At 34.5% G+C, this 27,630-nt stretch overlaps 1 protein-coding gene across 1 annotated transcript in view; it reads left to right on the top strand.

Annotated features, from left to right (window-relative positions):
* LOC135320346 (cullin-4B-like) overlaps positions 1–27,630 on the top strand; it is a 75,299-nt gene that overhangs the window by 14,432 nt on the left and 33,237 nt on the right. The window contains exons 6-10 of the mRNA XM_064483435.1: positions 15,822–15,907; positions 16,509–16,616; positions 17,487–17,600; positions 27,093–27,198; positions 27,266–27,438. Coding sequence (XP_064339505.1) covers positions 15,822–15,907; positions 16,509–16,616; positions 17,487–17,600; positions 27,093–27,198; positions 27,266–27,438 — 587 coding nt within the window. The remainder of the gene's footprint in view (positions 1–15,821; positions 15,908–16,508; positions 16,617–17,486; positions 17,601–27,092; positions 27,199–27,265; positions 27,439–27,630) is intronic.

Below are 27,630 nucleotides of genomic sequence, written 5' to 3'. Positions count from 1 at the left end.
AAATCACCACTTCCTTACTTCACCCGAGGGTTGTGAATAATACAAAAGTGTGAACACCAGAAGTGGATTACAGGGGCTATCTTAAAAGCTATTTTTTGTAGATGTGGAACACTAAACCTTGCTTGAAGTAGAGGATACAAATGAAATTTTGAATGTTTTCAGTTTGACGTAGATTTGAGACATCCAAGTGAAGACAGAAATTGGTAGTTGAATGTAGTCATCAGAAGTGATAGACTTGGTGATGGAAATCTGCAAATTATCTACCTACAGTTATGATTGGAGCTGTGGGTCTGAATAAGAATACCTAGAATAAACAAATCAGATGTAAGTGCAAGAAGGCTAGAATATAGCCTTAAAACGTCCCTGTAATTAATGGCCAGATAAGTGAAGAGCCAGCCGAGAGACTGAGAATAGACAGAGAGAGGTTAGATAAGGTACACAAGAATGAATTTATAAGAACAGTGTCAATGCTTCAACCTTTTGATATATCTAGTCATACATATGTCACAATTTCTTAATTCAGGGGCATGGTTAACCATACTTTTTCAATAAATTCATGGGTACAGAGTCCTACTGAAGTTTTTGAGGTATGAGGAGGATGTGAGTAGGAAGAGGGTTACTAACATTGGCAAATTAAGAAAGCTGGTGATATGGAAGTGACATAAGAAGTTGCCTCAACTTCTGAGACGAGAAGATGAAACCTACAGAGCTGGTGTACTTTTACTCATATGGTTATAGCGAGGTTAAATACTCGACCTTAAATGAATTCTGATTCATAATAAGTCTTTTACAGCTTTTCTAAGATAAAACCAATATGTTAGATATCATGGAAGCAGGTGCAAATATTAATCCTAGAAATCTTGAATTTTTTAAGTTTTCAAGATTATCTTTACGTTTTTAAGAGAATATATTATACAAGAATATTGAAAGAATGTTAAGTATTTTTATATTAGAATATGAATCATCATGTCAAGATAAATAATGTGCAGTTCCAAAAAGTTTCAATTAAACCAATATTACATAGAAGATATTTCAGAGAAATGTATTGCTACATTTTTGAGGGAAAGTTTACACAGCAAAATTAATCACCCTGTTAAACTGTTCAGTTCAGTGGTATTTAGCACACTTATAATATTGTGAAACTATCACTGCTGTTTAGTTCATCACCATGAAAGGCGGGACCCTTTTCCCTTGAAGACGTCACTCCTGTTCCTCAGGCCCTGACAACCTCTACTTTTCTTTTTACTTTTATAGAATTACCTACTATAGATGTTATAGAAATGGAATCAGACAGTATGTGGCCTTTTGTATCTGAATTCTTTCACCATAATATTTTCAGTATTCATCCATGTATTTCATTCCTTTTTATGCCTATATATACTGCTACAAATGTACATATACATTTTATTTATCCATTTGTCTGTTTTTAAACATTTGGGTTGTTTCTAACGTTTGGCTTTTTAAGAATGCTGCTGTGAACGTTCAGGTAGAGTATTGTTTGCATACTTGGTTTTAATTCTTTAGTGTGTGTAAATGTGAGCATAACTCCTAAGGCATGTGTTTAGCTCTGTCAACAGCCACCAAACCTATTCATCACAGTGTAGCTTTTTAAATTCCCACCAGCAATGTATAAGAATGTCAGTTTCAGCACATCCTTGCCAATACCTTTTATATTATTTGTATTATATTATACTGGCATGTTATATTCTCTTTTAATGTTTGTTTATTCACTACTTATGGCTTGATTTCCATTTCCATAATGGCTAATCTTGCTGATAATATTTTCATGTGCCATTTGACATTTGTATATTTTCTTTGGGTAATTGTTTACTCATGTTTTTACCTATTTTTAAATTGGGATGTTATTTTGTTGATGAGTTGTTTTAATTCTTTTTCACTGAAATTTAATTGTGTGAATATTTTATGCAGTTTCAAATATTCAGTAGAGTATTATTAACTAGTTGCCATGTTGTACATTACATCCCCATGACTTACTGTATAACTGGAAATTTATAACTTTTAAGTTGATTCACCCATTTTGCCCACCCCCAAATCTCACTTATGGCAAAGATCAGTCTGTTCTCCGTGTCTGTGAGCATATGATTATGTAAGTGAGGCCATTACAATATTTGTCTTTTATTTTCTGACTTAATTCACTAAGGATAATGCCCACAAGGTCTATTCATGTTGATGAAAATGGCTAGATTTCGTTCTTTTTTATGGCTGAATAGTATTCCGTTGTGGATACGCACCAAGGATTCCTTATCCATTCATTGTCAGTTTTGCATCCATACCTTGACTGTTGTAAATAGTGCTGTAATAAATATGGAGATACGTATTTAATTTAATTAGTTACTTTTTTTCTTCAGTTAAACACCCAGAAGTGAAATCACTGTATCATATAGTAGTTCTACTTTTAATTTTTTGAGAAACCTCCCTGGTGTTTCTGAAGGTGGCTGCACTATTTTTCATTGCCACCAATAGTGCATTAGGTTTCCCTTTTCTTTGCATCCTCTCCAGTGCTTGTTGTTTCTAGTATTTATATAGCCATTCTAAAGGAGTGAGGTGGTATGTCATTGTGGTTTCGACTGCATTTGACTGATCATTAATGATGTTGAACATCTTTTCATGTACCTGTTGGCCTTCTGTATGTCTTCAGAAAAATGTTTATTCAGATTCTTTTCTCATTTTTCATGAGACTGCTTGTTTTTTGTCTGTTTGTTTTGTTTGTTTGGTTTGGTTTGGGGTGGGGTTGTTTTTCCTATTTGAGTTGTACGAATTCTTTCTGTATTTTGGATATTACCCCTTATCAGGTATATGGTTTTAGGTATTTCCTCCCATTCATTAGGTTGATTGTTATTTTGTTGATGGTTTTTTTTTTTTCTCTCTCTCTCTCTCTTTTTTCTGTACAGAAGCTTACTGATTTGATGCAGTCTCACATGTGAATATTTTTCTTTTGTTGCCTCTGGTTTTGATGTGAAATTCAGAAAATCCTTCAAAGACTGATGTTGAAGAGCTTATAGCCTGTGTTTCTTCTAAGGAGTCTTGTAGTTTCAAGTGTTACATTCAAGTCGGACCACTCTGAATTAAGTTTTGTATGTGGTGTAAAGCAGTGATCCAGTTTTATCTGCATGTGGAAATCCAGTTTTCCCAAAACCATTTACTGAGGAGATTGTTCTTTTTTTACTGCACAGTTTTGGCTTCTTTGTTGGAAGTTAATTGACCAGACATACATGAGTTTACTTCTGGACTCTGTAATGTTTCATTGAGCTGTGTGTCTTTTTTTATGCTAATAACATACTGCTTAGATTACTGTAGCTCCATGGTATACTTTCAAGTCTCGGGGTGGGATTTCTCCAGGTTTGTGGTTCTTTCTGAAGACTGCTTTGGCTGTTTAGGATCTCTTGTGGTTGCATACAAATTTTAGGATTGTTTGTTCTATTTCTGAGGAAAATGCCATTGGAATTTTTCCAAGGATTGTACTGACTCTTTAGATATTTGGGGTAGTATGGACATTTAAACGGTATTGATTCTTCCAGTTTATGAGCTTGGATTCCCTTTTATTTGCTATGTCTTCTTCAGTTTCTTTCATCAGTGTCTTATAGTTGTAGGTGTCAGGCCTTTCACCAAATTGGTTAAATTTACTCCTAAGTGTTTATTCTTTTTGGTGCAGTTGTAAATGGAATTTTTCTTAATTTCTCTTTCTGATGGTTTGTCAGTGATGTGTACACACACAGCATATTTCTATCTGTTGATTTTGTATCCTGTAACTTTTGTGAGTTCTGTTTTTTATTCCTAACAGTGTTTTTTGTGGAGCCTTGAGGCTTTTCTATATTTAATATCACATCACCTAGAAATAATGAGTTTTACTTCTTCCTTTCAATTGGATGCCTTTTATTTCTTTTCTTGTCTATTTACTGTATCTAGGGCCTCCAATACTATGTTGAATAAAAGTGGCTAGAGTGGGTATCCTTGCACTGTTCCTGATCTTAGGGGAAAGTATTTCAGATTATTGTCATTGCTAGTAATGTTAGCTCTCGGCTTTGTCATATGTAACCTTTATTATGTTGAGGTTTGCTCCCTCTGTAGTCACTTTGTTGGGAACTCTGAATCAAATATGGAAATTTAATTTTATCAGATTTTTTTTATTCATGTACTGAATGATCAGAGATTTTTAATTAACATATTTTTAATTAAAAAAAATTGTTTCCTAAGGTAACAATCCATTTAAAGATACTAAAAAATATTGGCTAAATTCCCCATGTGGTACAGTATATCCCTAACCTGCTTAACATCTGGTGGTTTATACCTCCCACTTCCCCCCACCCCGCTTTGCCTCCCCACTCCATTAGTAACCACTAGTTTGTTCTCTGTATCTGCAAGTTTGCTTCTTTCTTGTGATTTTTACCAGTTTGTTGTATATTTTAGATTCCACATAAAAGTAGTATCATACAGTATTTGTCTTTCTCTGTCTGACTTACTTCACTTAACATAATGCCCACCAAGTCCATCCATGTTGTTACAAATGGCTATTTCATTTTTTTTATGACTTCATGTATGTGTGTGTGTGTGTGTGTGTGTGTGTGTGTGTGTGTGTGTGTACTGCATCTTCTTTATCCAGTCATCTGTTACTGGACATTTAGGTTGCTTCTTTGTCTTGACTATTATAAGTTGTGCTGCTATGAACATCAGGGGTGCATATGTTTTTTCAAATTATAATTTTCTCCAGATATATGCCAGATACAGGAATGGGGTTACTGGATCATATGGCAAGTCTATTTTTGTTTGTTTGTTTGTTTGTTTGTTTTTTGAGGAATCTCCGTGCTGTTCTCCATAATTGCTGCACCAGATTACAGTCCCACCAACAATGTAGAAGGGTTCTTCCCTTTTCTCCATACCCTGTCCAGCACTTATTATTTGTAAGATTTTTGATGATGGCCAGTCTGACCAGTATGAGGTGATACCTCGTTATAGTTCTGATTTGCATTTTTCTAAGAATTAGTGATATTGAGCATGTTTTCACGTGCCTGTTGGCCATCTGTATGTCTTCTTTGCAGAAATGTCTATCTTAGGTAATATCACATGCAAATATTTTCTCCCATCCTGTAGGGTTTTTTTTTTTTTCTTTAATGGTTTCCTTTGCTGTGAGAAAAGTGTTTAATTAGGTTTCATTTATTTATTTTTACTTTTGTTTATTTTGCTGTAAGAGACATACGAAAAACAAATTGCTGCAACTTATGTCAAAGAGTGTTCTGCCTCCGTTTTCCGGGGGGGGGGTTATAGTCTAAACTTACGCTTAGGTATTTAATCCTTTTTGAGTTTATTTTTGTATATGGTGTTAGAGAATGTTCTAATTTCATTTTTTTTCACATGTAGCTGTCCATTTTTCCCATCACCACTGATTGAAGAGACTGTCTTTTCTCCACTGTATATTCTTGCCTTCTTTGTCATAGATTAATTGACCATAAATGTGTGTGTTTCTGGGCTCTTTTTCCTGTTTTATTAATGTGTGTTTCTATTTTTATTATTGATATATTTGTCTATTTCGGGGCTATTGTGTTTACTGTAGCTTTCTAATATGTTGTAAAGTCATAGAACATGATTCCTCCAGCTTCTTTCTTCTATCTCAAGAGTGAGAAGTTCTCTTAGCTTTTGTTGTAAAACTGGTTTGGTCCTGAACTCTCTTAGTTCTTGCTTGTCTATAAAGCTTTTAACTTCTCCATCAAATCTAAACTAGGACGTTGCTGTGTAGATTATTCTTGGTTTTAGTTTTTTTCCTTTCATCACTGTATGTAATGTGACACTCCCTTCTTATCTGCATAGCTTCTACTGAAAACTGAGCTGATAGTCTTATGGGAATTCCCTTGTAAGTTATTGGTTGTTTCTCCCTTGCTGCTTCTCATTCTCTATTTACCTTTTTTGTCATTTTAATGATAGTATGTCTTACTGTGCTTTTCTTTGGGTTAATCTTGTATGGGTCTTTCTCTGCTTTCTGGACATGGGTGATTGTTTCGTTCCCAGGGTAGGGAAGTGTTCCACTATTATGTCTTCAAATATTTTCTCAGGCCCTTTCTCTCTTCTGCTTCTGGGACCCCTATAATTTGAATATTAGTGCACTTGATGTTGTCCTAGAAGTCTCTTAACTGTACTAATTAGTTTTTATTTTCTTTTTTCTGTTTGGCAGCAGTGACTTCCACTACTCTGTCTTCCAAGTTGCTGATCTGTTCTTCCACATCATTTAGTCTACTATGATTCCTTGTAGCATTTTTCACTTTACTTATTCCTTATCTCTCCTTGGTTGCTCTTTATGTTTTCTACCTCTTTTGGTTTTTGTTTGTTTGTTTTTTGTTTTTAACATTGTTTATTGATTTATAATCATTTTGAATGTTGTGTCAAATTCCAGTGTAGAGCACAATTTTTCAGTTATGCATGAACAGACATATATTCATTGTCACTTTTTTTTTTCTGTCAGCTACCACAAGATCTTGTGTATATTTCCCTGTGCTGTACAGTATAATCTTGTTTATCTATTCTGCATTTTGAAATCCCAGTCTATCCCTTTCCACCCCCAACCCCCTTGGCAACCACAAGTTTGTATTCTAAGTCTATGAGTCTGTTTCTGTTTTGTATTTATGCTTTGTTTTTGTTTGTTTGTTTGTTTTACATTCCACATATGAGCGATCTCATATGGTATTTTTCTTTCTCTTTCTGGCTTACTTCACTTAGAATGACATTCTCCTACCTCTTTGTTAACTTCTAAATTCTTGCACTATGCATCCATTCTCTAAGTTCTCTGAGCATCTTTACAATCCTTATTCTGAACTCTTTCTTTGGTAAACTGACTATTTCTGCATCACTTAGTTCTTATTCTAGAGTTTTATCTTATTCCTTCATCTGGAACATGTTCCTCTGCTGTGTCATTTTGTCTAAGTTACTGTTTATATGTGTGGTAGATTAGTTACATTTCCTGAACTTGGAGAAATGCTTTTCTGTAGATGTCTTAGGTGTTGCGGCAGTGCACTCCTATCTCGTCACACAAGCTGTCTGCTCTGTTAGTGCCCCTTGAGTAGTTGTGTGGGTCCTTCCGTACTGGTAAGTTGTTTGTGGTTAGTCTGTTAGGCTTGGTTGGCCCCTATCCTGGTTGGTTGCCAGGCCTTGCCTTCTGTGGATGCTGTTGTCTGATGCTTAGCAAGGCTGGTCCTGAGGTGGCTGACTGAAGATCCTTAAGGAGCCCTGGGACTAGTGCTGACTCCCTGTTGGATGGAGTAAGAGTCTTGAAGACCTGGGGCTGTTGTCCTCCCACTTGCAAGTGAAGCCAGGCCCTCGGGATAGTGCTGGACTGCTGACAGGTCAAAGTGTTTCTGGAGTCTAGCTGCAAGGCCCAGGGAATCTCAGAACTCATTTCGGATTGTGGTTGCGGGTAGCTTGTTCCTGACTTGGCTGAGTATGCAGTCTGGGGTGTCCGGAAGCTCACATTGGTCTGCTAGTGAACAGGGCCACCTGGTCTTGGGGTATATTCTGGCCTGCTGTGGGTGGGCTGGGTCAGAAGACTGTGGGCTCATAGTTCTTGTGTCTGGTGCCTACCTCCTGGTAGTAAAGGCTTGTCTAGAGTCTAGTACAGACTTCTTGGAAGGCCAAGCCATTGCCTGCCCAGTGGGTCTTGGCCCTCTGCTGGGCAGGGCCATGTCTAGAGGCCCTGTGTCCCTGCCTAGTTAGTCATGGGGCCTAAAACTTCTTAGAACAAGTGCCCATAGGCTGTTGGAAGGGGCCAGGTCATGGTGCTAATGAGCTAGAGGGTGATCCCAAGATGGCAGCTGCCAGCAGCAGTGTTCCTTAGGTAGAATGTTTCAAAATATGGTGCTATCAATATTGACTTCCCAAGAGTGAGCCGTAGCCACTCCTCTGATTCTCTCTTAGAGACTGTCCAAGACTAGCAACTTGGTCTGGACTTGGCCTCTTTGAAATCGCTGCTTTTGCCCTGGGTCCCAGTTCATGTGAGATTTTCTGTACCCCCATTTAACAGTGGTGTGTCTATTTCCCCCAGTCCTGTGGAGCTGCTGAAATTAATCCCTTCTGCATTTTAAATGCTCTAGGGGTTCATCTTCCTGGTGTAGGACCCTGGGCTGGGGAACCTGACATGAGGTCAGAACTCTCACTCCTGTGGGAGATCCTCTGCATTATAATTACTTGTTAGTTTGTGGGGAATATGGGATTTGGCTGTGTTGTTAAATTCACCTCTTCTACCTGTCTCATTGGGTTCCTGTGTTGTCTTAATTTATGGGAGATCTTTTCTGGGAGTTTTCAGTTTTTACGTTGATAGTTGCGATTTTCGTGTGCTCCTGAGAGGAGGTGAGCTCAGAGTCTTTCTACTCTGCCTTTTCTACTCTTCACTTAATCATAGATTTTTAGACTTCATTTTCTTAATGTGAGAAGTCACCTTGATCTATGAATATTGAACCATCTTTGTATTTCTGAATAAATACCATTCAGTGGCGTCTGATCCTTTAAATGTGTTGTTGAATTTGGTTTGCTGATATTCTGTTGAGGATTTAAAATTCATATTCATCGAGAATATCAGCCTATAATTTTCCTTCCTGTTGTCACTGTCTGCTTTTGGTATCTCAGGCCTCCAAAATGCTGGCCTCCAAAAATGGATTTGGAAGTATCACCGCTCTTCCATTTTTTGGTGAAGTTTGGGAAGGATTGTTGTTCTTTGAATATTTGGTAGAATTCAGGTGAAGCTGGTTGGTTCCAGACATTTATTTTCTGGGAATTTCAATAATACTGATTTAACCTATAGTATTAGTCTCTTGATATTTTCTATTACTTCATGATTCAGTCTTGGTAGATTATAAATTTGTAGGAATTTATCCATTTCTTTTAACTTGTCCAGTGTTCTATCATACATTTTCATAATAATCTGTTATAATTGTTTCTATGGAACCAGCTCTTTCATTTGTCCTTTTTGGTTTCTAAGTTATATTTATTTCCTCCATTTCTTTTTTAAGTGAGTATAGCAAAAATTTGTTAGTTTTACTGATTTTAAAAGAAACTGATCTTGGTTTCATTGATCTTTCTTTTGTCTTTTTAGTCTCTTTTTTCTTATTTTTCTAGTTTCTTGAGGTGTCAACTTAGGTTGTTTTTCTGAGATTTTTCTTGTTTCTTGAGGTGTAGTTGTTTATCTCTGTCAGCATCCCTCTCAGAACTGCTTTTGCTTCAGCCCGTAGTTTTAATATGTTGTGTTTCCATTTTCATTTGTCTCAAGGTTGTTTTGATTTTGCTTTTGATATCTTTGTTAATGCATTGTTGCTTATTAGCACTGGGTTTAATCTCCACATGTTTATAAATTTTTGTTTTTTCTTCTTGTAATTGTTTTCTCTTTTCATACCATTATGGTCAGAAAAGAATCTTGATGAGACTTTAATTTTATGAAATTTGCTCTGACTTGTTTTGTGGCCTAACAGGATCTCTCCTGGAAAATGTTTTTTGTGCTCTTGAGAGGAATTTGTATTCTCTTGCTTATGGACAGTGTCTGTGTATATCTGTTACATTCATCTGGTTTAATGTGTCATTTAAGGCCTCTGTTTCCTTTTGATTTTCTGGTTGAATGATCTGTCCATTCATGTAAGTGAGGTATTCTCATTTTTTTGTGTGTCACTGTTAATTTATTTCTTCTATTCTTTTTTTTTTCTTTTGGTGGGGGCAGGTAATTAGGTTTATTTATCTATTAATCCATATGGAGGTACTGGGGATTAAACCTAGGACCTCATGCATGCCAGGCAAGTGCTGTATGACTCTATACCCTCCTCCCTATTTCTTCTATTCTTGTAACACTTGTTTTATGTATTTAGATACTCCTATGTTTGGTGAATGAAATGTTTCCAGATGTTATATACTCTTGTTGAATTGACCCATTTGCCAGTGTGCAATGCATTTTTTGTCTTTTGTGGCAGTCTTTTTTTTAAAATTTATTTGTCTGATATGAATATATTTATCTCAGATTTCTTTTGGTTTTCATTTGCATGGATTAGCTTGTTCCATCCCTTCACTCAGTTTGTGTGTGTCCTTATATTATAGGTGAGTTTCTTGTAGGCAGCATGTAAGTGGATCTTGTTTTCCTTCTGTGTATTTTGACTGTTAATTATGTCCTCTTGCATGTAAGATATTATTGGTATGTATGTATTTACTGCCATTTTGTTCATTGTTTTCTATTTTATTTTTCCTCTTTTTAAATTTTTCTCCTGCTCTCTTCCTTTGTGATTTGAAGGCTTTCTTTAGTAGTATGCTTAGATTACTTTTTCTTTTTATTGAAGTGTAGTTGATTTGCCATATTATGTTAGTTTCAGATTTAAAACATAGTGATTCAATATTTTTATAGGTATACTCCATTAAAAGTAATTATAAAATATTGGTTATATTCCCTGTGTTGTACATGTTACATCCTTGTATGTCATTTATTTTATACCTAGTAGTTTCTAACTCTTAGTCTCTTACCCTTGTCTTGCCCCTCCACATTCCACTCCCCACTGGTAACCACTAGTTTGTTCTGTGTATGAATCTGTTTCTGTTTTGTTTTATTCATTCATTTGTTTTATTTTTTTAGATTTTTATTTTAAGTGATATCATACAGTGTTTGTTTTTCTCTTCTGGCTTATTTCACTAAGCATAATACACTCCAAGAACATCTGTGTAGTTGCAAATAGCAAAATTTGTTCTTTTTTATGGCTGAGTAGTTTTCCATTGTGTATAATTACCACATCTTCTTTATCCATTCATCTTCGATTGCTCCCATGTCTTGGCTGTTCTAACTATTGCTTTGAAGAACATTGGGGTGCATGTATCTCTTTGAAATAGTGTTTTTGTTTTTTGTCATACATATACCCAGAAGTGAAATTGCTAGATCAGATGGTATTTTTAGTTTTTCTGGAGTCTCCATATTGTTTTCAATAGTGGCTTTACCAATTTACTGTCCCAACAACAGTGTACTAAAGTTCCCTGTTTCTCCACATTTTTCTTGCCAGTAGTTGTTACTTTTTATTTTTTTTGATGATAGCCATTCTGACAGGGATAATTTTGATTTTGATTTGCATTTCCATTGCTGAAGATTAGCAATGTTGAGCATCTTTTCATGTGCCTGTTAGCCATCTGTATCTCCTCTTTGGAGAAATGTTTATTGAGGTCTTCTTATTTTTTGATGGTTTTTTTTTTTTTTTTGATACTGAGTTGAATGAGCTGTTTGTATATTTTGGAAATTAACCTCTTGTCAGATTGTTTCCAAATATCTTCTCTGATTCTGTAGATTGTCTTTTTGTTTTATTATAGTTTTCTTTGTTATGCAAAAGCTTTCAATTTAATTAGCCCTATCCCCTTTTATGTTTTTATTTATTTGTCTCAGGAGACTTATCCAAGAAAATATTGCTATGGCTTATATTAGAGAATGTTTTGCACATGTCTTCTTATAGCAGTGCTATGGCATCATGCACTAATACTAGGTCTTTAGACCATTTGGGGTTTATTTTTGCATGTGGTGTGAGGGAGTTCTCTAATATTGTTGATTCACATGAGGCTGTCCAGCTTTTCAGCACCATTTGCTGAAGAGACTGTTTCTTCACCATTGAATATTCCTGCCTCCTTTGTCATAGATTAACTGACCATAAGTGCATAGGTTTCTTTCCAAACTGTCTGCTGTTCCATTGATCTACTGCTTCTGTGCCAGTACCATACTGGTTTGAATACTGTAACTTTGTATTATAGTGTTAAGTAAGGAAGCTCAATATCTTTAGCCTTGTCCTTTCTCAAGATTTCTTTGGCTCTTTGGGTGAGAGCATCTGAGAGCATCTGGTAACTCTATTTTTATTTTTTTGAGGAATCTCCATACTGTTTTCTACAGTGGCTGCACCAAACTGCATTCCCACCAGCAGTGTAGGAGGGTTCCCTTTTCTCCACACCCTCTCTAGCATTTATCATTTGCAGACTTTTGAATGATGGCCATTCTCACTGGTATGAGGTGACACCTCACTGTAGTTTTAATCTGTATTTCTCTGATAATTAGTGATATTGAGCATTTTTTTCATATGCCTATTGGCCATTTATATGACTTCACTGGAGAATTGCTTGTTTAGGTCTTCTGCCCATTTTTGTATTGGGCTGGGATTCTTTTGTTGTTGTTGTTGTTATTAAGTTGTATGAGCTGTTTATATATTCTGGAAATTAAGTCAGTCACATCATATGCAAATATTTTCTCCCATTCTGTAGGTTGTCGTTTTGTTTTGCTTGTGGTTTTATTTGCTGTTCAAAAACTTATGTTTTTCATTAGATTCCATTTGTTTATTTTTGTTCTTATTTCCATTGCCTGGGTGGACTTCCCTAGGGGAATGTTACTAAGATTTATGTTAGAGAATGTTTTTGCCTATGCTTTCTTCTAGGAGATTGATCTTGTCTTGTCTTATATTTAAGTCTTTAAGCCATTTTTAGTTTATTTTTGTATGGAGGGAGGGAGTGCTATAACTTCATTGATTTACACACTGCTGTCCAGTTTTCCTAACACGACTTGCGGAATAGACTGTCTTTTCTCCACTGTATGTTCTTGCCTCCTTTGCTGAAGATTAATTGACCATCAATCTGTGGATTTATTTCTGGGCTCTCTATTCTGGTCCATTGATCCACATGTCTGTTTTTATGCCAGTACAACACTGTTTTGATTTACTGTAGCTCTGTAGTATTATCTGAAGTCTGGGAGTGTTAATCCTCCACCTTTGTTCTTTTTCTTCAATATTGCTTTATTCTGGGTGTTTTGTGATTCCATGTAAATTCTAGGATTGTTTTTTTCTAGTTCTGGAAAAGGTGTCCTGGGTAATTTAATAGGGATCATATAAATCTGTAAATTACCTTGGACAGTATGACCATTTTAATGCTATTGATTCTTCCAATCCAAGAGCATGGGGTATCCTTCCATTTCTTTAACTCGTCTTTAATTTCCTTAATCAGTGTTTTGTAATTCTCCATGTATAAGTTTTTCATCTCCTTTGTCAGATTTATTCCTAAGTATTTTATTATTAGGGAGGCAGTTTTAAAAAGGATTGTTTCTTTACTTTCTTTTCCTGCTATTTCATTGTTTAGTGTAAGGATATGCAACTGACATTTTTGTATAATAATGTATCCTGATACTTTGCCAAATTCTTTCATTCACTCTGGTAGATTCTTTGTGGACCTTTTAGGGTTTTCTACGTGTAGTATCATGTCATCTGCGTATAGTGACAGTATTACCTCTTCTTTTCCAACTTGGATCCCTCTTATTTCTCTCTCTTGCCTGATTGCTGTGTCTAGGACTTCCAAGACTGTTGAATAGAAGTGATGAGAGTTGGCAACCTTGCCTTTTCCCAGATTTTAGTGGGAAGATTTTCAGTTTTTCACCATTGAATATTTTGCTGGCTATAGGTTTGTCATAAATAGCTTTTATTATGTGAGATATGCTCCCTCAATACCCACTTTGGTAAGGATTTTTATCATAAACCGGTGTTGAATTTTATCAGATGCTTTTTCTGCATCTATTGAGACGATCATGTGGTTTTTGTCCTCTGTCTTGTTGATGTGATGTATCACACTGATTGATTTGCATTTGTTGAACCACCCTGTGTCCCTGGGTTGAATCCAATTTGATGATGTTATATGATCTTTTTTTATGTGCTGTTGCATTCTGTTTGCTATTTTGTTGAGGATTTCTGCTTCTGTATTCATCAGTGATATTGGCCTGCAATGGTCTTTTTGGTAGTGTCTTTGCCTGGTTGTGGTATCAGGGTGACGGTGGCCTCACAGAATGAGTTTGGGAGTGCTCCCTCCTTTTCAGTGTTTTGGAAGAGTTTGAGAAGAAATGGTGTGAGTTCTTTGTATGTTTGGTGTATTCTTCCCCAGTGAAGCCATCTGGTCCTGCACTTTTGTCTGCAGGGAGACTTTTTATTCCTGATTCTGTTTCATTTCAGGTTATCTGTTTACGTGGTCTGTTTCTTCTTGATTCCGTCTTGGTGGACTCTCTGTTTCCAGAAGCTTGTCCATTTCTCCTGGGTTGCCCAGTTTGCTTCCAAATAGTTGTTCCTATATTCTCTTGTAATTAATTTTTATTTCTGTGGTACTGGTTGTAATTTCTCCATTTTCCTTTCTTTGTCCCTTTGTTTATTTATGTTCTCTTTCTTTTCTTCTTGGTGAGCCTGGCCAGAGGTTTGTCAATTTTGTTTACTCTTTCAAAAAACTAACTCTTGGTTTGATTGATTTTTCTATTTGTTTATTTCTATTTTAATTATTTCCTCCCTGATCTTTATTCTTTCTTTCCTTCTGCTGACTTCTGATTTTGTTTGCTCTTCTTTTTCTAATTCTTTTAGGTGATAGATTAGGTTGTTCATTTGAGATTGCTCTTGTTTTTTGAGAAAGGCTTATATTGCTCTGAATTTTCCTCATAGGACTGCTTTTGCTGCATCCCATAGATTTTGTGTGGTTGTGTTTTCATTGTCGTTTGCCTCAACATATTTTTTTTTAATTCCTTCTTTGATTTCATCATTGACCATTGGTTTTTTTTTATGGCATGTTGTTTAATCTCCATGCTGTCACTTTTTCTCCTTTGTTTTTGTGTAGTTGATTTCTAGTTTCCTGGCATTGTGGTCAGAAAAGACGCTTGAAATAATTTCTATCCTTTAAATTTGTTGAGGCTTCTTTTGCGATCTATCCTAGAGAATGTTCAATGTGCACTTAAAAAGAATGTACATTCTGTTTTTTGAAGATATAACGTTGTAAAGACAGCAACATTCCAACTGTTCTGTCGTGTCTTTTAGTTTCTCTGTTACCTTGCTGATTTTCTGACTGGAAGATCTGTTCAGTGATACTAATGAGGTGTTAAGGTCTCTTAGTATGATTGCGTTCACATCAATTTCTCCCTTTGTATCTGTTAGTATATGCTTTATGTATTTAGGTGCTCCTAGGTGCATATATGTTAATAAGTATAATATCCTCATCTTGTATTGCTCCTTTAATCATTATATAGTGTCCTACTTTACTTTCTATATAGCCTTTGTTTTAAAGTGTATTTATTTGTGAAATCATTATTGCTACTCCTGCTTTCATGTTGTTTGTATAAAGTATCTTTTTACTTTCTCTCACTTTCAGTCTATGTGTGTCCTTCTTTCTAAAGTGAGTCTCCCGTAGGCTGCATACTGTAGGTTCTTGTTTCATTACCCAGTCTGCCACTGTATGTCTTTTGATCACAGCATTTGGTCCATTGACTTTTACAGTCATTATGGATAGATGTATGTTTAATTTAATGCCATTTTGAACTTATTTTTCTAGTTGACTTGGTATTTCCTTTTTGTTCCTTTCTTCTTCTTTATCTCTTTGTGGTCTGATAACTATATTTTGTATTATCTTGGTTTCTTTTGGTTTTTGTAGTCTATTGTATGCTTTTGACTTGTGGTTACCCTGTTTTTCAAGTATTTTAACCCATTACTATGTCTGTTTGCTATAAACTGATAGTCAAATACACTCAAACACATCCTGTCTTCTACAAGACGGCTCCTATAGTAGGTAAGGGTGTAAGATTTGAATAAGGTAAAAAATCACAAAGATTTACTATCCTTAATTTGCCTTTGTCCTGGTTTTAAGTGTTCACTTGGTTGTCGAGAATGTATCACTCTATTCCAGAATTCTGTTAAGGTAGATTCTGACAGTTTTTGCAAGGTTTCTCAGGGTTTATTTCACTAAAATGGACTCCAAGTATGCCCTGCTCTGTGGTTTCCACTGATGTAACCTGTAACTGGTTATTTTAAAATATTTTACAGACTGTGGAATGGCTTTCACTAGTAAACTTCAAGGAATGTTTAAAGACATGGAACTTTCCAAAGATATCATGATTCAGTTAAAACAGGTATTTCTAGTATAAGAGATTTTTGGTTTAAAATATGAGTAGAACCATAAATGCTTTGACTTTCCAGGAATAGTATTCATCACAAGAAGATTTGTAGTTAGAGACATATTAAGTAATATTTAAATTATAACTCCTCCTTTATGTTTTGAAAAGAAATGCAGTGACACTTACTATTCCAAATTTAAAGAACTCTTGACATGTATTTTGAACAACGATTTTCAATTTAATTTCCTGACATTCAGAGCCTTTCCATTGATTTCCTACAATATTTAGTGTTGTTAAAAAAATTTTTTTTTTTGTGAGTGTAGCTGTTCATAAGTTGCCTCAGATCCTTTATGAGGTAAGATGGATTTTACAAAATATAGTAGAAAATTGGTTTTGAGTTTAATTAGTTGAGGCACCTTATGCCTCCTGTTTTTGGTTCTTTTATTTTTTAGCATTTTATTGGGGTAAAAATGTCTCTATCATTTTTCAAGGCAGGTAATATTTGCAGTGAGCAGTTTATCACTCTAATTAGTTACTTCTAGAAATTTTTATTACAGGGTTGTATCCATGTAGTTATAAAATTATTATATTTCAGTGTGCACTTGTCTTTTTGTAGTACATGCAGAACCAGAATGTACCAGGAAACATTGAATTAACTGTGAACATTCTGACAACAAGTTTTTGGCCAACATATGTCCCTAAGGAGATACAGTTACCTCCAGAGGTAAGAAAGTCATTGTTTAAAACTGTAACGTGTGACACAGCACTTTGGTTTTAATATGCTATTTTAATCTTTAATAACTCTTTATGCTATGCTTTATGTTCATTTAAATATCATCCTAATGCTTACCATTTTGAAATGTAGTAATCCAAGTTTTAGAAAGGAAAACAGCAAGACTAAATGATTCCTTATTTGAATAATTCCAATGGTGTGAGTAGTCTGTTTTGACTATGTAGTCAAACATAGATTTAAAGTTGACCTGCTTTGGTTTCCTTTTGCTTTTAGACTGTGAGTTTTATATTAGCTTATATTTTCATTGTTAGGTCTCAATATAAAGTGTATTATTCATATATAAGGTAAACACATGATAAAATTAACTAACACATCGTTCAATCTCTAGTCATCCTTGCTTGCTATGCATGGAATACCCTCTCCAAGTTCTACTCATTGTTAGAATGCTTCTTTGGCTTTAACTTTCTCTTATATGGTAAATCAAGCCTTCATCATCAATTGGTTGTCTTTTACAAATATCTCTTGGCAACTCATTAGCTATTACCTCCACTTCCATTCTCTGTGGATTTATTTAATTTTTATAATTATGTCATCGTGTTAGTGAGATTTTAGGGGGACTTTATGTACATTATTGAATTTATCATATTAAACCAGAAGCTTTGACAGTGGTCAGTTTTATTGTCTCAGAACTCCGTATCCCTCTCCTAACCCTTTCTCTGCAGAACTCCCTTACATATCCTTGGAGAAAACCATGCTTGGTCATGACATTTATTTCTTAAAATACTACTTTAGGGTTGCAATAGTAACTTTTGTTGATAGATTGTTTATCAGTAATACATTTCTGTCATTTCTTTACTTCAGATGGAAAGACTTAAGGAAAATTTCAAAAATTTCTACTTAAGCAAGCACAGAGGCCAGAAACTTCAATGGCAGTCAACTCTTGGACACTGTGTCCTTAGAGCTGAATTTAAGAAGGCAAGGAAGTAATTTTTAAGCTAGCATTTTACTTTTACTTTTAAATTATTTTACTCTGAAGAATGCTATTTTTGATATATGTAGAAAGCTCATTTTTTCAACGTCTGGACTGTGTTTGGAAATATTGATTTCACTGACAGATGAATCATTTTTGTATAAGTCAACATTTAAAAGCATATTACTTGCATAGTTTTTTCCATTTGGATCCCTTCGTTACCAGAGCTTGCCTTTGCTCTATGATGTCTCAGAATCATTGTCAGTCATCATCAGAGTCTGGAACATTTATCACCCTGCTGCAACAAGGCTGGTGGAAGCATACACTGAGCTTACTTATCACTCTTTGAAGCTGAGTAATGCCATGTTTGCATGAAGTGTCTTATTGACACTCTCTCTCAATATAAAAAAATGCCAGCACAAAAGCTCTTTGGATTGTGTGGAATAGAGTAATATGTTAATTTTATGGTAGGTTGAAAAATGGGCCCTGAAGATAAGTCAACTTCCTAATCTCTAGAGCTTTAAATATTTCTTTATTTGGAAAATAGTCTTTGTAGATGTGATGAAAGACTGAAATGAGGAGACCATCATGGATTCCATTTGTGGGCTCTAAATATCGTAACAACTTTCCTAATGAGTGAAAGGCCCAGGAAGTTCTTTCTCTCTCTCTCTCTCTCTCTCTTTCTCTCTCTCTCTCTCTCTCTCTCTTTCACATAGACACACACACTCACATTCACACACACAAGACAAACTGATATGAAGATGGAATCTAAGGTTAGAGTATACAGTGAAGCCTAGGGTGGTAGCAACCACTAGAAGTTGGAGGAGACATGAAGTGGATTCTCCCCTAGAACCTTCAGGGAGAATACAGTCCTGCCAACATTGATTTTTGCCCAGTGATACTGATCTGAATGTCTGGCCTCCAGAACTGTAAGAGAATACACATATTTATGTTGTTTCAAGACACCAAATGTGTGGAGTGGTACTTGTTAACTCACAATGAGTAAACAAGTTTATATCCAATCGCAGTGTTTTTGTGACAGTGCCACTGCAGTGCATTTAACTGGAGGTTAAGCAGTATACATATGATCCTCTTTAAAAAAAAAATCTTCTTATGTATTCACCCTGAACAGCCATAAAAATTAGGATATGGAGATACCATTTTAAATTCTTCCCTATTTTGATTATTCCCTTATATTCCAAATTTTCTTCATTAAAAAAAGAAGCCTGAATGTTAGAGAATAGTGTTTTTTGTAATACAATTGAAATATGCTCATCCTAGACTGGTGTGTGTAAGAACTGTTTTCTTGTTCATTGGACATGTATATTTTTGTTTTTAAGTCTTGAGAATGCGTTATATTTTCAAAATAAATACTTTTTCCATTAAGAAATTCTAATTTATATAACGTGCATTTTCCTTGATCAGCATTTTGAGAGTCACAGCAAAATTGAATTGAAGGTGTAGAAATTTCCCATATATCTCGCTCTCCACACATGCATAGTCTCTCCCATTATAAACATCTCCCATTAGAGTGGGACGTGTATTACAGTTAATGAATGTGCTTAGACAAATTATTGCATTCCAAAGTCCGCAGTCTATATTTGGGTTGACTCTTGGTGTTGTAAATTTTGAGGGATTAGACAGAGTATAATAACATGAATCCAGTATTATAATATCATATAGGGTATTTTCACTGCCCTGCAGATCATCTGTGTTCTGACATGTGTATTTTTACTTTTAAATTTTCTGAAAGCATTATATTTCCTGAAGTTACTTTTTGTCATTAATTTAAATAACATGCACTTTCTTTGTCCTAGCAAGTTATATACAAGGGACTCTTTACTAGGGAAACATTTTTCTTTATTGAAGAGCATTTTACATCATATTCCAATAATGGGAAAATATTAACTCTCCTTATTTGTAAATTCATGTAATGTTAATCGAATTACAAAAGCCCTTTAGAAGGTAAGCAGGCCTTTAACACTCTCCTGAGTAAATCTCAAAGAAAGAATATTAGTGATAAACAGCAGAATTGTAAAAGAAATATTAGAAATAGAACTTCTAGGTCTGTTTTTCATTAGCATGATTTAGATAGTGCCCCCTTAGAATATAGTAAACAGTATTCTTTTTATTTCTAGACAGTTTTATCAGCTTTGTTTTTTCTATTATTTCCTATAGAAATTTTCATTTCACTGTTATCGTTAACTTCCAAAAGCTCTTTTTTCATTTTCCAGGATGCCCTTTCACATTTTCATTTTTCTTTATTAAAGGAAACCAGATTTTCCATATCATTGAATATCTTTTTCTTTTTGAAAAAGAGATGATAAATCATAAGCTCTGACTATGGAAACAACTTTGATAAGAATAGAAAAAATAAAGGGTTTTCAATAATTACAAAAATAGTTTAGAAAAATATCCACAAATTGTGAATTTATGCATTGAAAAACTCTTCCTCCAGTAACCTGGTTGAAAAGATGAACTAGACCCTGGAGAAGTATATCATCATGAAATTTTAGACTGTGGAAGAGAAAGAGAATATTCTTAAAGATTTAAGAGAGAGGGAACCTGAAACTGATAGATACGTGGCTGTGTTAATGGGCTTTTTAGAATCTTGAACAGGAATACCATAGAAGTGAATATCCTTCACTCTCATGAGCATTTTTTCAAGGAAAAGCTTTTTATTAAAAGGAAAATTTGTGCACAAGGGAAAAGGCAGAAAGGAGTCCCATCTCCCTGAGGAGTTCCATCTTCCCTTTCAGGGGAGAGTTTTAAAGGCAGTGAGTGTGGGGATGGATACTCAGGGTGCCTGATTCGCATGTGTTCAATTCCCAGATTGGTTAGCATTAAGGTAGTTTTGAGTATCATCAACCTTCCAGTTTCAACTGCTGTGGTGTCTCTGTTCTTTCAGTCAGTGGTTTTCATCTGTGGAAATCCACTTCCCTCAAAAACAACTTAGGAATATGTGTCATGCCTTTAACTTTATCTTTCAGGGAACTGGAGTTTCGAGGAGTCTGCTGTGTGGTGGACTTACTGTCCCACTTTTGTCCTTTAGAAACCGTGTACATACGTCAGTGGAACCAGAGATACAGCTAATCTTTTACTCCTGTGGGTCTCTGGTTATTGTCTCAGAAGTCCAAGTCTTCAGGTGCTTTGTTTTATGGAGCCTATCAAGCCTACTGTTGAAGACCATCTTCTCATTCCTTTTCCAAAATGGCTGTTCTCTTATCTTCCTGTCTCAGCAAGAGGCTGTTAAGATGTCCGATTTCTCAGTAGCAACACTACAAGCTTTAAAGTGGTGAAACAATGTGTTCCATTGTCTGAAAGAAAGTGATTTTCAGCCACAATATCTGTGCTTAAGAAAAGAATTGTTCAAATATAAATGTAGAACTATAACATGCTAGACACAAAAAGTCGTACAAATCTAATTCCCGTTTGCTCTTTCTCTAGGAACTTTAGGAAATACATCTTATTGTTAACAGATAGAGACCCTAATTTGGAAAGCCCAGCAAATGTATGAGTCCTTGCCTGATGATTGAGAAAGAATTCTCAATAGAGGCAGAGGGTCAAGGTAAAAGGGTGCTTTATTGCTCAGAAAGAAAGAGAAGGGGGAAAGGGAAAAAAAATTAAAACACGAACAGGAAGCCATCAGCCAGGTAACTGGTGGAGACAGCTCCAGCCCCCCTAGTCAGGAAGCAGGGTCTTTTATTGAAGGCTCTGCCATCATTATCTTCATTCTGATGTTGCCAGTCACCTTCTATTATGTGCTCTTTCATCCCATGGAGCTTAGCCCTAAAACAGAAACTTCACTGGGAAACTGGGGTATGCGTTGGGATCAATGCAGCAGTTGTGGGACATAAAATGTCCTGTTGTAGGGCTGTGTTTTTAGAATGAAAGAGTTAGCTGCAGGATAAGAGAAAAGTGTTTTTCAACAGCCTGACACTTTCTTTTCCGTTATTGATAGTCAGCCAAGGTCAGTAAGCTTGCCTACTCACCTCTCTCACTATCAAAATGAGTGAGTGAGCCATGAAAGAGATGTCATATTGTAGGAATTGGAATCAATTTGGGAAAGACTTAAAGGAATGCCCAAGAAGCAGTTACTTAAAGGGTGTTAGATGAGTTACTTTCTAGAAGGTGAAATTCAGTTATAATGCTGTGGAGAAAATATAGATGAGTTTGCATAGTTAGAACTTTTGAAACAGATTTTACTGACAACTGGTCAAAGAGCACGCCTCGAAACCTGAAGATTGCCTGAATAAACATTAAAGCATTAATTAGAAGTGTGATCTTAACATTTCAGAAGTGGGAGTTTAGCCTGAGAACACAGACATTCCAGAGTTCAAGATTTCAGATTCTTAATTGTCCTTCTAGAGACATTTGTCTAGGAAAAATTCTTTTCCCTGGAAGGTATATGTTTTTGTCCCTCTCGTAATTAGTAGACCAAGAGGACAGAGTGTACGTAACTTCACAGGTTCATTGTTTTCTCCAAGTTTCATATTTATTCAGGAACCCCAGTACATTGTCAAATCTTCATTCCAGAATGAACAAGGATTGGTCAGAGGGGAACTGGTGCAGTTATTGCTAGAAGTGATAGGAAGCAATAAGATATTCCTGTTTCTAGCAATTTATCTTCATTCAGGATAATATGAATAATTATAGTTATTAAAAAGTTAGCACCTTTATTGTGATCTGTTAAAATGCATTGAAAGAAAATAACATTACCTGAAAGCCTGATAGTGGACATGTTCCTGGAGAAAACCAGTAACAGTACAAAACAAACATACAAGAACAGAAATTTAATTCATGTGAGTATAAATTATCATAGTCATAATCATGATAACAGTGGTTTATGTTTTTAGCTATAAATATAACTGATTCTCTCACTCTCAGAAAATATCCACTGACCTGTATAATTTTGTATTTGTAATTTTGTCTCTGGTTGGAGAGGGTTCTCTAGGTTGCATAAAATTCAGATACCACAAAAACAGGACCCATGCCTGCTAACAGTCCAAAGTCCAAACCTAAATATATATAATATATATAAATTCATATATATATGAATATATATATAAGAGAGAACAGATTAATTGACGTCTAGAATACTGAGAACATTGATAAGAAGTAGAGGGTTTAATGTTGGAGGGATATGGACACCTGTCTGAAGTAGGAAGAAAACAAAATTGATGAGTAAAAAATTAGAGAAAATCATGGTATAAGGTAGCAGTTTCTCTCCTCTGAAGCCATCAGATCCCAGTCTTTACTTTTGGTTATTAAATTTCCTTATTACTAGTGGTATGTTCAGACTTTCTTTATGATTCAGTGATGGTACCTTACATATTTCTGAGAATTCATTCATTTCTTTCAGGTTGTCCAATTTTTGTGTAATCATTCATAGTAGTCTCATATGATACTTTGTGTTTCTGTGGTATTTGTTGTAATGAAATGTCTTTCATCTGTGATTTTAGTGTTCTCTCTCCTTGTTCCTTGATTAGTCTATATAAATTTCTGTCATTCTTGTTTATCTTTCCAAAGATTTCCAACTCTTAATTTTGTTCATTTTCTGCCTTTCTGTGTTCTATTTCAATTATTTTTGCTCTAATATTTAATCCATCTTTTCTAAGTTTGGGTTTAGTTTGCTTGTCTTTCTTCTGTTTTCTCTTTTGTCATTGTTACCTATTTTTCTATACTTCATTTCAATTATTTCAGCTGTGTTCTTGGTTATCACCATCTTGTGCTAACTTGGCTTGGTTTTTTTTCTCTAGTTCCTTGTGTTGTTAAAGGTTGCATATATTTGAGATAATTCTTTTCTCTTAACCTATACACTTATTGCTGTTAAGTTCCTTTTAACCATTGCCTTTGCTACAACCCATCTGTTTTGTTTTGTTGTGTTTGTTTACATTATTGTTAGGCTCAAGTAATTTGTGAATTATCCATTGCTGTCTTATTAGCTTCATTAGTTTTAGGGATTGTGTTGTTTAATTTCCAAGTATTTGCAAATTATCCAGCTTTCTTTCTGTTACTGATTTCAAGTTTTATATCATTGTGTTCAGAGAAGAGACTTGATATAATTTCTTTCTCATTAGATTTTAAAGTTCTTTTTTGTGGCATAATATATGATCTGTGCAACAAAAGATTGTGTGTGCTTGAGTAGAATGTACAGTCTTATTACACTGTTGAATGGAAAAATATGGATATGTTTATAAGTCTATTTAGTCTATAGCATTTTTTAAATCCGCTGTTTCCGTATTGATTTTCTGTCTAGATTATGTCTCCATTTTTGAGAGTGATGTCTGAAAGTTCCTATTATTATGTTGCAGTTTATTTCTTTTAGTTCTGTTAGCTCTTGCTCTATGTAGTCAAGTGCTTTGACACTGGCTGCATATATATGTGGAATTGTTACATTCTTGATGAGTTGGCTAACCCCTTTATTGTTATATAATCTTACCTTGTGTTCTTTATCATTTTAGCCTAAAGTTTATTTTGTCTGAGTAGAAATACAGCTCCCCTTACTTTCTTTTGGTTACCATTAGCTTGAAACATATTTTCCATCATTTTATTTTCATTCCAAATGTGCCCTTAAAAGCTAAAATGAGTATTTGGTAGGAAGTGTGTGGTTGGATCTAATTTTTTTACCTAGGCATTATAGGCATCTTGATTGGAAAATTTAATCCTTTTAATTATTGATAGACAGGAGTTATTATTGCCATTTTGCTGTTTTCTGACAATTTTTAAGATTGTTTTGATCCTTATTTCCCTTCTTACTGTCCTTGCTGTTTTTTTTTTTTTGTCCTTGCTGATTTAATGAATTCTTTTGGCAATATTCTTTGATTCCCTTATCATAATCTTTTGTGTATCTACTACAGTTTTTTCTTTGCTTATTACCATAAAGCGTAGATAAAATATATTTATAACATCCTAATTTTAAGTTGTTAACTCTTAAATTCAGTAGCATATAGAAAGTTTATACTTTCAGTGCTTCTCACTTTTAGATTATTGGTATAATTTACTGTTTTGAAATGATGTATCGAATAACAAATTAATGTACTTATGTTATTTTTAATATTTACGTTTTAGACATTTAATTTAGTGTTTTCAGTTATTCACCATCATTACAATGTTAGAAAATTCTTTTTGGCTAAGGACTTTCAATTACCAGTGTGTTTTACAAATATGTATGTTTTTACAATGTTAATTAGCATTCTTTTGTTTCAGGTTGAAGAATACCCATTAGCATTTCTTCTGAGGAAGATCTACTGTTGTTGAAATTCATCTGCTTTTTTAGTTTGGGAAATTCTCTATGTTATTTTTATCTCTAAAGAATAATTTTGTTGGAGGTAGCATTCTTGGTTGACAGTTTATTTCTTTCTTTATTTTAAATATATTATTCCACTCTTTCCTTTGTAAAGTTTTTAAAGTTTTAGTGAGAATTTGACTTCTCTTGTTGTGGTAGCTCATGTGTATATGATGAGTCACTTTTCTCTTTCTGCTTAAAAAATTTTCATCTTTGACTTTTTTTTAATTGAAGTATGATTGATTTACAAGATGGTGTTAGTTTCTGGTGTGCAGCATAATGATTCAGTTGTAAATATCTATATATCTTATATTGGGTTATTATGGATTATGGTTATCTTGTAGACCCCTACATCCTTCTTTCGCTCCTTCTCATTCTTTTTTTTTCTTTTTGTTTTTCTAACTTGATAATTTCATAACACCCATCTTATAATTTATGTATTCTTTATCCTCTTTGATTGAGATGGCTCCTGAAGCTCCCTATTGAATTATTCAGTTCTGTCACTGTATTCTTAAGCTCTAGAATCTTTTTCTATGTATTGATTTTCCTGAATTCACTTTGTTTATACAATTTTTTTCCTAATTTCCTTTAGCTGTCCTTCGGTATGTTCTTGTAATTCACTGGATTTCCTTAGCATAATTATTATAAATTCTTTGTTAGATAGTTCATAGGTCTTTATTTCTTTGGGGGAGCTTTATTAGTGTCTGTGGGTGGTGTAATGTTTACCTAATTCTTTACTTTCCTTCATTCCTTGAGTCATCTGTACATTTGATTAAGGAGTTTATTCTCTCAGACTTTAGGGATTTGATTGGCAGGGCAAGACCTTCACCAGTCATCTCAGCTTAGGCTACTGATTGTATATGCTGTTAGCATCTATAGGCAGGTAAAATTGGTCTTGGTGTGTGCATTTGTACAAGATCACTGATTGTGCTCTGAGATTGATGGGAATATAAATTGTTTTATAGTACTATGGAAAACACTATGAGATCATACAGCATTTGTCTTTCTCTGTCTAATTTATTTCACATAGCATAATACCCTCAGTATCCATCAGTGTTGTCAGAAATGAAAGAATTTCTTTCTTTTTAATGAGTATTCCATTGTATACATTTGTGTTTTCATCTTTATATGTGTATATATTTATATTTTATATATATATATATAGCATTGTGTGTATATCTTTCTAATATCATATTTTACTTATCAATTTATCTACTGATAGACACTTAGTTGTTTCCATGTCTTGCTTGCTTTAAGTGAATGCTGTAGTGAACATGAGATACGGATATTTCTTCAACATAATAAGTCTGTTTCTTTTGGATGTATACCCGAAAGTGGAATTACGCAATCACATGGTTATAGTTCTAATTTTATGAGCCTCCGTCATGGTTCTGATTTCCATTTCCCTAATGATTAGTGATATTGAGAAACTTTTTAGGCAATGTTGGCCATTATGTAACTTCTTTGCAAAAATATTATATTCAGGTCTTTTGCTGATATTTTAATTGAATTTTGGGGGGGTTTGATGTTAAGTTCTTTATATATTTTGAGTATTAACCCCTTATTATTTAGGTAATTTGTAAATATTTTCATTTTGTAAGATTACCGTTCATTTTGTTGAATTTCTTTTGTTGTGCAGAATTTTTTAGTTTGCTATAGTCTCACTTGCTTGTTTTTGCTCTTGTCTTTTTGATGTCATATCCAAAAATGTTCTGCCAAGACCAACAAGACCATGCTTTACTCTCTCAAGTCTAACATTTAAATGTGTCTAGTCAATTCAAGTAAATTTCTGCCACTGTATTGTAAAGTAGGGTTAACGTTTGGAGTATTTATTTCTTCAAAGTTACTATCTGTGAATGGTAGCTGGAAAAGCAGTTGGGAGAGTTGTTTACCTTGAGCTGCTATTGGGAGTATCTTGATGATAAGTAGATGGTTACACAAAACTTAAGTTGTATTTGCTTTTGTATCTAATGTGTTGTCAGGTTTAAAGTAGAAAGTGCACTTCTTTATCTATGCAAACAGTAAATTCTATTTTATGTTGATAAGCTGACACTTTTAGCTCCGTTTTGATCCCCATTGAACTTAATGTTTCAAATTATAATAATTTCTTAAATACAAAGTGTATTTATATGTAGCTAAAATCATACTTGAGTCATCAGTAGATTATTATTTTTTCTATAAGAAATTAATGCAATATTGTTTTTAGCAGGGCAGAAAAGAACTTCAGGTATCTCTTCTCCAAACGTTGGTGCTGTTGATGTTTAATGAAGGAGATCATTTCAGCTTAGAAGAAATTAAGATGACTACTGCACTAGGTGAGTATTGTTTGTAATTGTTTATATCTGCTATAGAACAACATGCTAAATATTTTTTCTCATTCAGAGGATAGAGAACTGAGAAGAACCTTACAGTCATTAGCTTGTGGCAGAGCTAAAGTTCTCATCAAAAATCCAAAGGGCAGAGATGTGGAAGATGGTGACAAATTTTTGTGTAATGAGGAATTCAAACACAAATGCTTCAAGATAAAGATCAATCAGATACAAATGAAAGAAACGGTATTTGTTTTTTCTTCATCCTATTATTTCTATTATACTTTTCTGACATCTGTTACCAAGTTATTTGGGGGGAAATTGGCAGTAATTGGAATGGTGTTTTTTGTTGTTGTTGTAGTAAGAAGACGTAAAATTTATCATCCTATTTTGAAGTGTATAGTTCAGTTCTGTTAAATATATCCACATTGTAGTGCA

The sequence above is a fragment of the Camelus dromedarius genome, chromosome Y (assembly GCF_036321535.1).
Source record: "Camelus dromedarius isolate mCamDro1 chromosome Y, mCamDro1.pat, whole genome shotgun sequence".
Lineage (NCBI taxonomy): Eukaryota > Metazoa > Chordata > Mammalia > Artiodactyla > Camelidae > Camelus > Camelus dromedarius.
The sequence above is the reverse complement of the archived record's forward strand: the minus strand, read 5'-3'. Positions and strand labels throughout refer to the sequence as shown.